Here is a 14,806-nt window from a genome sequence, read left to right on the forward strand (position 1 = left end):
TCCAGTCATCGTGATCCATTCCTAGTCTTTCTGTGCTGAACGGATGGATGTCCTTCATGAAGATCAAGGCTCTGTCCCAAATTCAAAGGCATGGAGATCAAGGCTCTGTCCCAGATCAAGGCATGTTCATGAAGTTCACAAAACGGCAGGGCAATGGTGTTCAGTCTTGCTCCTGGAGGGCCAGTGTCCTGCAGAGTCCTCTAAACTGCCTCAAAACACTTTTTGGAAGTTTCTAGTAATCCTGAAGACCTTGATTAATTCGTTTCATTTAGGATTGGAGCTAAACTCTGTAGGATAGTGGCCCTCCAAGAGCAGGATTGGACATCCTTGCCATAGTGTAACCCTCTTAACTGCCCTCGAATGCAGCCTTATGCTGATCCCACACTGATGTGAACTACTACCCAACAATCCAGACTGATGTGTGAACTTGGTGGAGGACTTTGGGACAAGGCCCAAGAGCCCATCCCTTGCAAAAGGGGGAAAAGCTGCTACAGTTTCTTACTCTGTCTGTCTGCATTACCTTTCATGCATTGGTTCAAATGTCATTGAATCTGTGAATCGACAGAATTTGAAGCAAAGCTTCTATACAGTTACCAGGAATTGAGATGCACAGGCTTTTAGCAGTTTCCTGGGAAGCAAGGTTTTCTTTATAGTTTGTCAATCTGATATAATAAATGCTTCTGAGTAACAGCTTGTTGCTGGGATTGCCAGAGTTTGCCAGGGTTATGGCATCAGATCTTTGAAAGATATTTAACAGTTGTGTTTTAGACTAGCAAGTAAACAAGATTCTTAAGCAGCCCTAAAACATTTTGTAAAAAAAGCAACTCAGTGGTGGCTGATGATCCTTTTTCTAAATGAAACTGAATGCAGACCTTTCTAAAAGGCCCTTAGGGACATGTTTTTTGGCTAAAATACACTTCAAAATGGACAAGACTTTACATTAGTAGTCAAAAATCTGGGTCCATAAGACCAGCTAATATATAAACGATTAAGTAATCTCTTTTACATCCTGCAATTTGTATAGATAGTAAGGATTTCAAGTGAAAGTGTCAGTTACATTATACTGTAGGTGGATCTTTCCTCAGTCATGCATCAAAGGTCATTAAAAAAATCACCACATGCAGAACTGAACTGCTGGAGACTGCACTTAGGAGTGCTTGTGTGCAGACTAGAGTATGTCGGCATGCACTCTTGCAAATAATTATAGTGAGGACTCTTCACATAATGCAGGCCTCTCGTAAGGCAGCTACTTCTTGTATACTTCAGCAGATACCTCTCGTGCTTTGCCTTGCCTTGCCTTGCTTTGCCTTAATAATATTTCAGCAAGAAGCAGAGCTCATCTCTCATATAAATGCTTCCTTCTGTAGACATAATCCGAAGGCTGGAAGGTCTCAAGGCACATCCAAATCAAATATTCACTAACAACCTGTCTAAAAAGATGCACCAAATCTAGTTGATTTCTGAAGTACCTTGGAAGACCAGTTTCCTTGAGATGTAACTTACATCAAACATGACCTATTAAGTTGATAAAGCAGCTTTTGATTTCAGACAGAGCAAGAATGCAGTGCCCCATCCAAATAATTAAATTATCTGGGGCTATTGGTGTTGTGGCGTTATGGGTAAAGAGGATTGAGCAGTGGGGTCATAGGTCTTTATGATGGATCAGGAATAGTTGGGAACTTGTTCCGAGACTGCATTGTAACAGAACCTGCAATGCCAATCTATCTCTGTTTCTACTTTATTATCAAAAACTAAAGATTTGATCATAGCAATTCTATGTATCTTGACCAAGGTCAGAGGAGCGACAGAGACAGCGGGATGTAGGTCTCTGAAAGATGTCAGAGAGGAAGAGAAGCATGGGGCGCAGCCAGAAGGTAGAGATAGTTCAGAGCGTATTGATGGATAAGGTATGTGTGTGTTGTCTGTTGATTGGCGAGCTACATCTCCAGTGCTCTGTCAGCTCAGGTGAATTGATTCATCGGAAGAGCTCTCAGTTTTACTAACGATATGTGGTATAAATAGAGATGAATTAATCATAGTGGGGACACACATGGCTGACCGTCCTCTGGATAGAGACAATTCCGACGTCTTTACCTACAGAGAGGTGAACATGCAGACATTCCAGAGAGGGACAGCTGAGCACTCACCTGAGAAACAGAGATGGACGTGTCTTCACCCGAGAGCAGTAAAGTGTCACCAAGGTCATAGTTCCTTATGAGAGAAACATTTATTTGCCGTGGGACTACAGACAGTTATTTATTAACTCGCCAAAGGTTTTTTTTTTTTTTTTGCTTCCACGTTCATCCCTTCTGAGCGGCGCATGTGCAACGCCGACCTCCATACGTCATCCACCCGGAACTGCTTCCGTGTACAACAGTGAGCGCAAGCTACATTAAAATGATTATTACGTTTAAAATATGGTTATTTTTCTTACAAAAACTCATCGATTCACTAAAGGAGGACTTTTTATTAAGGATGTTAAGGATGGGCACTTTTTAGTTCACTTCTTTTGGACAGATGCATTACAACACCCACTGAGTGCCATTAAACAGCTTGAAAGATCAAAGACAATTTTTTAAGTAACTCCAACTGGATTCGTCTGAAAGAAGAAAGTCATAGGTTAACTTGACGGTGAGTAATTTATGGGCTAATTTTCATTTTTGGGTGAACTAACTCTTTAATTTGTGGTTACCGTGCTTTAACTACAGTAACCATGTTTTGTTTTGGGGGGTTTTATTTGTAGTAAAACCATGGTTAGTTTTTGTAAGGGTCAGCTTGGGTGGCCATTAGTTGCATCCATGCACTTCACCACAAATTTTTTAAGTTTTCAACCTCTTTTCAGTAAACACAAATGCACGTTAACATACTTGTTCGGGATGTGAAAGATTGTGCAGCCCAACCCACTTACACATTCATTAATAAAGCCACAATCAATCACAGTTTTGTCCAGTTTCAGAAGATGCTCCAGTAAGATTCAGCATTATACCTTCACTTTCCTTTGTGAAAGTGACGTGACATACAGCCAAGTATAGTGACCCATACTCAGAATTTGTGCTTTGCAGTGTGCCCGGGGAGCAGGTGGGGGTTCGGTGCCTTGCTCAAGGGCACCTCAGTCATGGTATTGCCGGCCCTAGACTCAAACCCACAACCTTAAGGTTAGGAGTCAAACTCTCTAACCACTAAGTCACGACTTCCCCATGACTTGTTCGCGTATGTGTGTGCATGTGTGTATTCACTTACACAAACAAAATACCCAGGGTGAAATCCCAAACTCATCTCTGTCTTAAAGCACCTCTCCCCAAACCCCCAATCTTCACACACGGTTGCCAGCGGTTTCCCTGGCAACCGGATTAAAGCCAAGAGCTCTGCGTCTTTGTGTTCAGCATATTCTTCTTTTAGTCACTGCCCTCCTTGTCTTTTTCTCCCTCTCTCTTTTTTTCCTTTTCTCTATTTGTTGCTCTTTTGTGGGCATTACATCATGATAGTTAGATTCAGAGATGACAGATCATATACAGTAGGTTGCTTCATGAGAAAATGTAGATGCAAAACAACAACATAGTTAAGAAAACCTAAAATATACAAATAAGCTTCAGAAAACCAGTCCTGAGCCAAATCGAAAAATTTTGTTTCCTGACACATGAGCTTGCCCTTGTTTAAAAAGCCTCTTTAGTTAGACCCATTGTGGTGTGAACCCATTGTGGGGAAACATGGTGCTCATGCAGGTGATACAAGTTCGAGTCTGGCTTGCATTATCTCCTGATCCCATTCATTGTAACAGGCGACTGATTTTCAACTTAACTGTGCTTCTGTGCATCTTGTATCACCTCTGTCTTCTCACATAATAACAATTTCTTCCTAAATGAACATGAAACATTGATTTGTTCATGTATTTTGTATATAAACATGCAGTACTAAGAGAAAGAATGTACTTTTTTGTTTGTCAAAATCAAAACGATCTGTGCCTGTGCTGCTGTCCCTGTTTATTGCTAGCTGCAGTACTAGAAGCAGCCACTAGTGTGTGCTGCACTTTAGAATTTAAACATGGTTTGCTCAAAAGTTTAGTGTATGTCTGTTCAAATTTGCTCTCTCTCCAGAGCTTTTACACCATGTAGGAGTACAAATATACCTTTAGATGGGAAACTGGTACTTGAAACCTAGCCATTGCGCGAATCCACCTGTTTTGTGGCCTAAAAACAGCGCTGTCAAAGTTGAATTCTCTGTGAGCCGTCACCCCTGTGAATGCAGAAGCGAATAAAACAGCAGGAGTCCCATGAAAGAAGAAACATTTCTTCTTTAACTGTCATTCCTGTTGTGGGTGGAGTGTGTGGGGATGTATTTTGACAGCTTTCTGGTACCTCTGGCATTGTGTTGCTCTTTCTCTTTCCTGCACTCTGTCACATTGTGTTTTTTTTCCTCTCTCGCTCCAAGTTTCTCTCCTGCTGTTGGGACCGAACCTACAATAACGGTTTGTTGTTGTTTGTGTGTTTCACCCACAGGCTCGGAGGCATAATCTCTGCATACAAAATAGTCCCTGATGAGATTGACGAGATCAAGGTAACGCTTCTTCTCACCCCTTCAGTGAGGCCATGAGGCACACATGCGCATCCATGCACACCTTTGCACACTACTTCCCCCTAGAGGCCAATAGTAGTGCTGCACTCTTAATGTTAATGTGCTTTACTTGCAGTTTATCTGAGCTCACATATGAATAAATGTAATGAAAGTGTGTAAAAGTATGTAAAAAGTAGAAATATAAGCACAATGTTTAAAACAAAACAATGTTTAAGAATGCTGTGAAGTTTTAAAATTATACTAATGTTAGTGGATCATGTTCATAGTTAATGTGATGAACTTCACCTGTGGTTTCTCTGATAAATTTCATACAACCACTAAAAATCACCTTGGTGGACTAGTTGGTTAAAAGTCAGTTTCTGCAATGATGCAATGACTTACATGTGCATATACTTTTTGGAGCCACTGTATTATGGTATTTTTAGCTGGTAACAGCAGTTTATAAAATGTAATGTTTTATTTATCGGGCCAGACTATATGCCCGAAATAGCTGATGTGATGTTGCATCACTAGATTGAGGGCAACTGCTCATATGGTGCACAAACAAACAGATGCAAATGTACCTTTCTGCACTATACAAAATTACTACTTAATGTGTTTGTGTGCATCAAAGGAGACGCTGGTGGACTGGTGCGATGAAAAGGAGCTCAACTTGATCCTGACCACCGGTGGAACGGGTTTTGCACCCCGTGATGTCACGCCTGAGGTACATGGGAGCCCACCTGTTTGTGTTTGTGTCCATGTGAGTGTGTGTTTCTTCCCCCACCCCCATGTTTCCGTGTCCTTGTTTTCTGAGTCTGTGACTTTGAGTGAGAGAGAAATTGTGACATTTGTTGTATTTTTGTGCATTGTGTATGTTTGTATACAATTTATTTTTCAGTTCACATGCATGCTGTTTGGTTGATGATAAACCGTTCTTGGAAAATGTGTTTACAGTGCTTTTTAGAAATATCATTACTTGTATATTTAAAATGACAGTCCAGTCATTTTATATATTATGAATAAATAATATATACATTACTGTGTAAAAGTTTGGGCTTAGAATGTTTTTTTTTTTATTATTATTTATTTATTTATTTATTTTATTTTTTATAAATTCATTCTTATATTCAGCAAAGATGCCTTAAATTGATCAAAAGTGTCAGTAAAGACATTTATGTTTGTTACAATTTACAAAATTTCCATTTAAAATAAATGCTGTTCTTTTGAATTTTATCTTTATCAAAGAAAAAAAAATCTTGATTTCCTCAGAAATATTAAGGAGCACAAACTTCAACATTTCAACATTAATAATAATAATAAATGTCACTTGAGCACCAAATCAGCATAATAGAATGTTTTCTGAGGGATCGTGTGACACTGAAGACTGAAGTAATGGGTGTGGAAAAATTCAGCTTTTCATTACAGGATTAAATGACATTTTAATATGTACTTACATAGTATGGGATTTAAATCCTGCCATGATTCAAAACTGAAAATAAAGTTATGAAAGGTTGAAACTAAGTGTTCAAAAACTCAAAATCTTACAAAAGAGTTTTGCAAGATCAAAAAATAAGATTCGCAAGCTTGCAAAATGTAAAAAAACTTTGTTGTTTTTGAGATTTCCTTCTTCAGAACTGCAAAAAAAAATTACGATGTTGTGCAAAGAATTTTTCAGAGTTTCAAATTTGTCAGTGTTCTCCCACTGTATTAGATTATTTTCCAGGTTTGAAACCTTGTAAATGGTGATCTGAAAACTGGTGTGCGAATGTGTGAAAAAAAGTTTTGAAACTCTGAAAACAGAGTTTTGCAGGCTTGTAAAGTGGTAAAAAAAAATTTAATCTCTTCAAACATAATTTTGTTTTTGAGTTTTCCTTCTTCAGAAGTGCAACACTCTTACTCTTTTTAATGGTGTTGTGCAATAATTTTTTCAGAGTTTCGAATTTGTCACTGTTCTCCCAGTGTATAGTTTGTTTTCAAGATTTGAAACCTTGTAAATAGTGATCTGAAAACTGGTGTGCGAATAGATGAAAAATAGTTTTCAAACTCTGAAAACTGAGGTTCGATGGGGCGAAACTTATTACATTACATTAGCACTCCTATTGCAGACAATTTTTGTCATTGGTGGAGCAGTCGGTCAATCCCATCTTTTCAGTAAATACGACTTGTGATTGGACTGTACATCAGCAGACAGGAAAAAGCATTGGCCAAGAGCAGAAGGCCCTCCCTCCAGGCATTTTTTTTAGTTGTGAGGTTGCGAAGCTTCATTTTCGCTCAGTCTGAGTTTCAGAGTTTCAGAGCAGAGCTGCGTGACAACGCTGCCACAAATCACGTGAGTCGCAAGCTCACAACTGAGTGGGCGTATCTCCGTAAAGTGGGTGTTGTAAACTCCGCTCTGAAAAAATTTTCTGCAATAGGAGTGCTAATGTAATGTAATAAGTTTCGCCCTTTCGAACCTCAGTTTTCAGAGTTTCAAAACTTTTTTTCATCTATTCGCACACCAGTTTTCAGATCACTATTTACAAGGTTTCAAATCTTGAAAACAAACTATACACTGGGAGAACAGTGACAAATTCGAAACTTTGAAAAAATGATTGCACAATACCATTAAAAAGAGTGTTGCACTTCTGAAGAAGGAAAACTCAAAGACAAAATTATGTTTGAAGAGATTAAATTTTTTTTTACCACTTTACAAGCCTGCAAAACTCTGTTTTCAGGGTTTCAAAATTTTTTTTCACACATTCGCACACCAGTTTTCAGATCACCATTTACAATGTTTCAAACCTGGAAAATAATCTAATACAGTGGGAGAACACTGACAAATTTGAAACTCTGAAAAATTCTTCGCACAACATCGTAATTTTTTTTTTGCAGTTCTGAAGAAGGAAATCTCAAAAACAACAAAGTTTGCAGAGATGTTTTTATTTTTTTTACATTTTGCAAGCTTGCAAATCTTATTTTTCGATCTTGCAAAACTATTTTTTGTAAGATTTTGAGTTTTCGAACACTTAGTTTCAACCTTTCATAACTTTATTTTCAGTTTTGAATCATGGCAGGATTTAAATCCCATAACATAGAAAGTAGTTATTTTAAATAGTAGTAATATTTCACAATAGTACAGATTTACAGTATTTTGGATCAAATAAATGAAGCTTTTGTGAGCAAAAATTTAACAAAGTTGGCTAATGTAAGGAGTGCATTTGTGTGTGTGTGTGTGTGTGTGTATGTATATATATATATATATAGCGAGAGAGAGTCTGGTGGGGATTGTGCCTGGTGGAGCGACTCTGTGTAACACTTTTTTGATGTACCCTGCACTCCTTCTCCTTTTTACTAATGTGAGTGTTTGAAGTGTCATTCAATTCAAGGGCACAGTGCATCGCATCGAAGAGAAATTCTCTCCTTCTTTTAGCCTGAGATCCCTTTAGTTTTTTTTTTTCTGAGATCCCTTTTTTTGTCCTCCCCTCCCTGGTGCGCTCTTTTCTTCTGACTTTGCGTGTGTTCTTGAATGTGTTTGTTTGAATATGACTGTGTGTGTGTGTGTTCCACCGGGATGGGACGGCGGAGGTGGAGGGACACGCGCGTGTCCCAGGGGATGCTGGGAAGGGTTCAGTGAACGGGGATTTCAGATGGAAGAGTAGAGACTTCAAAGGCCCACTGGAAATGTGTTTGTAATGAAAAATCTCAGCGACGGGGCTGTGCACATGCCACTGCTGTGAAGAACAGTTGGCTCTAATCGATGAATTAGTTTAACCTGTTAGCATGCATGAGTGCAAATCATGAAACATTGTTAAACAGGGTCCTTATGTTTTGTGGTTTTGTTTTTACATTTTATCTTAAAGCTTTTACAGTTTACATAACAGTCTTAAAGGAATAAGGATACCTGGAAATTAAAATTATCATCATTCTCATCCTTATTTCTCAAAGTAGTATCTTTTGTGTACCACCGACTAAAGAAAGTCTAAAAACCTGTACTGTAGAAAGACTGCTTTTTACTCTTATTATTGATTTGTACTGGTATTTTTGACATCCCTAAGAAAAGATTGATGGTCTATGCACCTGTTGTTGCTTATATATGTGTGTGTGTGTGTGTTGTCTTGTCTGCAGGCCACCAAAGAGGTGATCGAGCGTGAAGCTCCAGGGATGGCCCTAGCAATGCTCATGGGCTCCCTAGATGTCACGCCACTCGGCATGCTGTCCAGGTGAATGCACATGCACAGACCTGTCCTCTCATCTCACTTATTTGCTCTGTCTGTCACTCTCAAATCCACAAGAGTAAAAGATGTGTTATGAATACTAAATGGATTAAATACTAATCATCTCCTTCCCATAGACCCGTATGTGGAATCAGAGGCAAAACCCTCATCATTAATTTACCCGGGAGCAAGAAGGGCTCACAGGTAAGCTGTTTGTCTATGTGTGTGTGTATCTGTCTGATGGTGCATATATTTTCTGATCATTTCTTCATCCGTCGACTTTCTCTAAAATAAATTAAAAAAACTTTTGTTTCGTGTGTGTGTGTGTGTGTGTGTGTGTGTATATATATATATATATATATATATATATATATATATATATATATATATATATATATATATATGAAACACAAAATATATTTTTTTTTATCAAATTTTTTATTTAATTTATAATTCTTATTATTTAATTTATATGCAATAAGAATTTTAAGTATACATATAAATACATATTTCAGGATTTTTTTGCACTCACAAATAATAAATGAGCTTAAATCAATTTAAAATCAAATTAAATCAAATAAAAAAATTATAACCAGAAAAACATTTTTCTGTTCCATGGAAAAGCATATTTTAGAACAACATGAGGATGAATAAACAATGGCAATAAGTTTAACACGAGGACATGCCCCTCCCCTTCCTTCACCTCTCACATATACGTTCACCCTCCTTTACTGCGTTAACATTGTGGCCAGTCCTTTTACAGCTCCTTCCAGTGGACAGACTTCTGGACAGAGTTTGCCCTTCTTGCTATTAAAAAGGAGATGGACCCAGGTCACAATGCCACAGGTTTGGGAAACTCTGATCCACAGGGATTCTGCAAAGCCTTTAAATCACTGCTGTTCTCAGCGAGAGTTTGGAAACAGGCAAATTGTTAACATTTAAGTAAACTGAGTGAATGAGTAGTGGGGAAGGACCACAGACGTCGGCATGTGTGTTCCCAGTGTTTCAGTTTAGACTAAAAAGTCACCTGGAAACACACAAACACAATGTTTAAAGGGCCATGTTTCTTCAACCTCAGGCACTTTCTGAAAGTCCTGAATATTTCTACCATATCTAAAACGATGCACAGGGTTTAGCAGAACTTTGAGATAAATAAATGAATAAAATGGCTGACTCATTTGTCTTGCTAATTTAGCTGATGTAGCCTAGCATTTTATGTATCCTAAATACACACAAGAAAATCACATTTTCCCAATTTAGTTTGAAAAATTATAGCTTGATTAGAAATTACATAATAAGTTCAACAGAAATGTGGTGAGAAAATCATAGCAAATCATGGAACACTGTGAATGGCGTAATAGTCAGTCTCTCAATGCTCTTAGTTATATACAGTATGCATATTTTGAAATAAACAACTTAAATTGCTTCTTTGTTTGTAAATTTATTGCCATTTTCAATGCTTTTGGGGATTTTTGTTCTTTTCCCCTTTAAAGCTGTCAAGTACATAGTCCTGTGTTTTTGTCTCTTTGCCTGATTTTCTTTTTTATTTTTTTTATTTTTTATAAAAATGTGGGACAGTAGCAATCTTTGAAAAAGACTAAATTAATTAATTAAAATAAACTAAATTATAAAAGTGTATGTTTATTTCCACTCTTTATTTAGATTGTATAGATTATCATTATTTGGTGATAATATAGATTATCACCACTGTGTTGGTGTCCAGTTGTTTTGTAATGTCTTACCTCTGAAAAATTGTAGGAATATCTACTGTTTTCTCGAGGAAACTGGACATGAAATTATTATAGAATAATGTGGCTTCATGTCACACATTACATATTGGCATGTTCCTGTCTGTACAACATGTCTGAGTTGCCCATCACTCTTTCTTTGAGCTCAGGTGCCATTATTTCAACAGAGCAGCGTGCTCTGATCGAGAGGGTCTGTGCACACATATGCCTCACCTTGCACTGGGAAGACAAAAATAGACCATTCCTACATGCACCAAGAGGACATGAAGTAGCCTATGGACTGCTGATGTCTCCACACATTAATTTTCGTTTTCACTCTGAGTCACCAAAACGGAGAGATGCAACCACATCAGACCTGCGGGGAAACAGTCCACCGCATCAACCCTCCCTAGACCAGTCTCCATCCCCGCTGCCGTCCTTTCCTTCATTATTATTAATGTCCCTTGTCAGAAGTACTTAAGAAATGTGGTTTAAGAGCAGTCGAGTTTGGCCACCTGTGTTAAGTTCACACGCTGTGTCCTTATCGGACTTCAGCCCCTCAAAATGGAGGATGTCCAACTGTATTAGAAATTCCATTAAGTTAGTGTCAATATGTTGGCCTGTATGTCAACCTATTAGGGGATCTGGATAGATGGTGGCCTGTTACGTTGGAGGAGAACAAGAGGGATTTACGCCGTTAAAGACCTCACATTACTGCTAAACGGTACACTCGATGCTAGGAGCTAGATAATGTTGAACTCTGAGGAGATACAGCACAACAGATGAATTAGTTTTTTTTATTTATTTTTTATTCCACTGTTCAAATCTTAAAGGAAAAGCTCAGATTACATATTATTTAAAGCACCAGAAAGTTAAATATTGTATAAAATAGAAAAAAATGCTACGTCAGTCAGGCATTTATCTTAGCTTGTGTGCTGAATTTTTTTTTTTCTTTTAGAACATGTAATTTTTAAAATAGTGTAATTTTTTTAAAGAAAAAACACACTATAATATTTGTATTGAATATTATATAATTTAATTATTTTATCAAATGTTATTATGTTATTATGTTCAGAAGAGGGTGGAGCTTAAAGAGACTTGTAGACTCCTATGTTCGTAGGTGCATCCCAACACACAACACTTGTAATGCCTCTTTGGCACTGACATTGTATCAGCAGCTACAGCAAGAAAACCGTAATGGCGGACTGCTGCTTCTCATTCAGGGTGGTCTCTATGCTAATAGGGCCACTTTGTGACATCACAAACCCCAGAAAACATGTAGTCCAAACGAGCCATTCTTTGTAGTTCTTGAAAAGGGATTTTTTTAAACATCTCCCTTTGGAGTGGACTTTGAGATTTGTACATTTGTAGATCTCTTTCTATGCTCAAACATACACACTACACACTGACTGAAAAAAAATCAAAAAGTGAAAAAGCATAATAGGACCCCTTTAAAATGATATTTTCTTCATTATACTGAATGATACACAAAGTAGTAGCAGAGTAGCCCAGTAGTAACTGCCATTTAAGCATTTACTAAGCTAACAATGTGATACTTGTAAAAATATATAGTTTTCTCTGAGCTTGTCGTGATTCTGTCTCCGTAGAATTTAAGCTTGAAGCATGTCTAAAAAGACATTTTTTCACTTGTTTCGTCTCAGGAGTGCTTCCAGTTCATCCTGCCTGCTCTGCCGCACGCCATAGACCTGCTGCGGGACGCCATAGTGAAGGTGAAGGAGGTACACGACGCTCTAGAAGACCTGCCGTCCCCCCCACCACCCCTCTCCCCTCCACCCACCACCAGCCCACACAAGCAAACAGAAGACAAGGGTGTGCAATGTGAGGAAGAGGATGAGGAGAAGAAGGACAGTGGTGTGGCGTCCACAGAGGACAGCGGCTCCTCTCACATCACAGCAGCTGCCATTGCTGCTAAGGTGAGCATCATTATTATTCATAATAATAATAATAACAATGATAATGGTAATGTATTTTCATGTTATTTCATGGAGAAAGTATTGTGACATTGAAAAAATAACACGCTGCCCTTTTAAGTCTCTCTTTCATTGTTTCTTGCCCTTGATGTTCCATTAAATCAACTTTTGTTTTGTGTTTGCATGTGTCACGTCTCTTGTCATGTTTATGCATCTCATGTTCATCATCAGAGCATGATATCTTATCCCAGCCATGCCGTTGTCATGGCCAAAGGTGGGAAACCCTTGAGTGGCTTCATCCCGTCCACCTTCATTCCCTCCCATTTCACCTGCTCCTGCAGCGATACGGTAAGCCACGCCAACTTTTCCACATTCATCTGTCCTGCCATTCCATTGGCCCGTTTAAACCTCCAGTTTCAAAACCAACCAATCAAGGAAATGAAATGGCATCGCAATTTATTATTGTTTGATTTGCTTCACCACCAGTGTTGGGAAGGTTACTTTGGAAATGTAATAGGTTACAGATTACAAGTTACCCTGTTTAAAATGTAATAGTAGTGTAACTTTTTCAATTACTTTATTAAAGTAATGTAACTAATTACTTTTGAGTACTTTTTGATTACTTTTCTAAATTTGTGAAAATTAAAGAATAATAAATAAAAGCATATACATCAACTTAAATACAGTTATCTAATAAGCATGTGTCGTATTCTGTGTAATAAACTCCTGAAACATTGGTGTTTTTTTTAAACTGCTGTCTCTTTGTATATGATATGATTGTTTTCTCAAAATAAGTAAAATGCACATGAAGTGACACAGAGCAGTTCTAGAAATTATGTTTATGTGCTCGTGTACTCCTATATTGAGACGGCAGAGGTTGAAAACACTGCGAGCTTCACTAGGCCCATGTGTAGTAAATGAAACCATGTCTTTGCCATTAATTTACAGTAGGGGCGGACTGGGAAAAAAATTCAGACTGGAAAATTCAAACTCATACAAACAAATTCATGGACAAAACTATTTTTGGTATGGACCTGAGATAAAAAAAAAGTTTAAATCTTTAATTTGGGGACATGCAAAATAATTAAAAGTTCTCTCCTGAACTGCACCTTCACTTCCATTTTTCTCTTCAGTCTCTTTATTTTGCCCTGTTATCCATCTCTCTCATGACTTTAATACTCAAGATTGAACAAAACTATACTTTACAATACAATACTCTACAATACTACAATATCTTTATAGAAAAATCCTAATACTGTACACAAGTCATGTTTTTCCCTTACAAAAATTGACCATGCTTTTTTTAGCCTATATACAATAACCTTGTTTTGTTTTGTTTTTGCAAATGGATTTGTATTTATTTTTAAATAACTCAATTTGTAAAATCATTTTACATTTTTGGTTACCACAGTTAAACAATAGTAACTATTTTCTCTGGATTTATAGTAATATATTAAAACGTTAATTTTCGTAAGGGTTGTGTTGTTGTCTGTCCGTAGCTCCCCCTAAACCTATAAAAAAAATCTGATTGTTTTTCAGCTAAATTACTACTGTAACATTACTACAGATAATAATGATGTCCTTTATATAGTAGCCTATTTTGAGTGATGACTGATGAGCAACGTGCTGCTGCTTGATTAAATAAAAAAAAAAAAAGACAAAAAAGCATCTTTACAGATGAAACTGACCTGAAACCCTGAACAGTAGTTCTGCTTCTCTGCTCCAGCTGTGCGCTTCCACAGTCCACTCTCTCTCTCGCATTGATTACTCTGAGTCTGATCCAAACCGTTTGGCGGAGGCGCGGAGAGCGCGCGAGTCATGACTAACACTTCATGATTTATTAGAGATTTAATTATCAAATGGCGGATTCGCAAATGATCGCTTTAGTACATTCGGCAGGCAATTATAAAATAATGATATTAAAATAGCGGGCAAAATCGGCTGCCAGGCCACAGGGAATTGTCCCGGTTCTCCCGGTGTCCAGTCCGCGCCTGATCTCCACAGACACGCAGAACGTGCAGGAGTCATATATTGCATTTTTGGGGCTTAATATTCACAGACACTAGTCCATGTCATGTTTTGATTCAAGCGTACTGACCTACTTTTGATTTAGTCATCCAAAATGTGGCATATTCCGTCCGCGTTCCGTTTTTATGACTGGATTCTACAAACTGTGTTTCCGCATCCCGGAAATTATTAGGGCGGTATGTCTCAGAATAGTCAGTGCAATTTGGGAAAGAAATCAGTTAAATCTGTATGTGGATGGGTGTAAATATTCAAATGTAATCCACTTTGTAATCGTCCAAATTTTTTAATTACTCATTTTTTCTTAGTAACTGTAACTAATTACAGTTACAATAATTTTGTAATTAAATTACGTAACGCCGTTAAATTGTAACTA

General features: G+C 37.7%; 1 protein-coding gene across 10 annotated transcripts in view; it reads left to right on the plus strand.

Moving 5' to 3' along the window:
* LOC132111669 (gephyrin) overlaps window positions 1-14,806 on the plus strand; it is an 86,149-nt gene that overhangs the window by 30,922 nt on the left and 40,421 nt on the right. For 7 of the 10 annotated variants that reach the window (XM_059519187.1, XM_059519191.1, XM_059519190.1 and 4 more), the window contains exons 3-8: window positions 4,497-4,554; window positions 5,186-5,278; window positions 8,659-8,753; window positions 8,885-8,951; window positions 12,136-12,408; window positions 12,637-12,753. In XM_059519187.1, coding sequence (XP_059375170.1) covers window positions 4,497-4,554; window positions 5,186-5,278; window positions 8,659-8,753; window positions 8,885-8,951; window positions 12,136-12,408; window positions 12,637-12,753 — 703 coding nt within the window. The remainder of the gene's footprint in view (window positions 1-4,496; window positions 4,555-5,185; window positions 5,279-8,658; window positions 8,754-8,884; window positions 8,952-12,135; window positions 12,409-12,636; window positions 12,754-14,806) is intronic. The other 3 variants (XM_059519193.1, XM_059519195.1, XM_059519197.1) reach the window with 1 other exon arrangement.

The sequence above is a fragment of the Carassius carassius genome, chromosome 31, assembly GCF_963082965.1.
Source record: "Carassius carassius chromosome 31, fCarCar2.1, whole genome shotgun sequence".
NCBI lineage: Eukaryota > Metazoa > Chordata > Actinopteri > Cypriniformes > Cyprinidae > Carassius > Carassius carassius.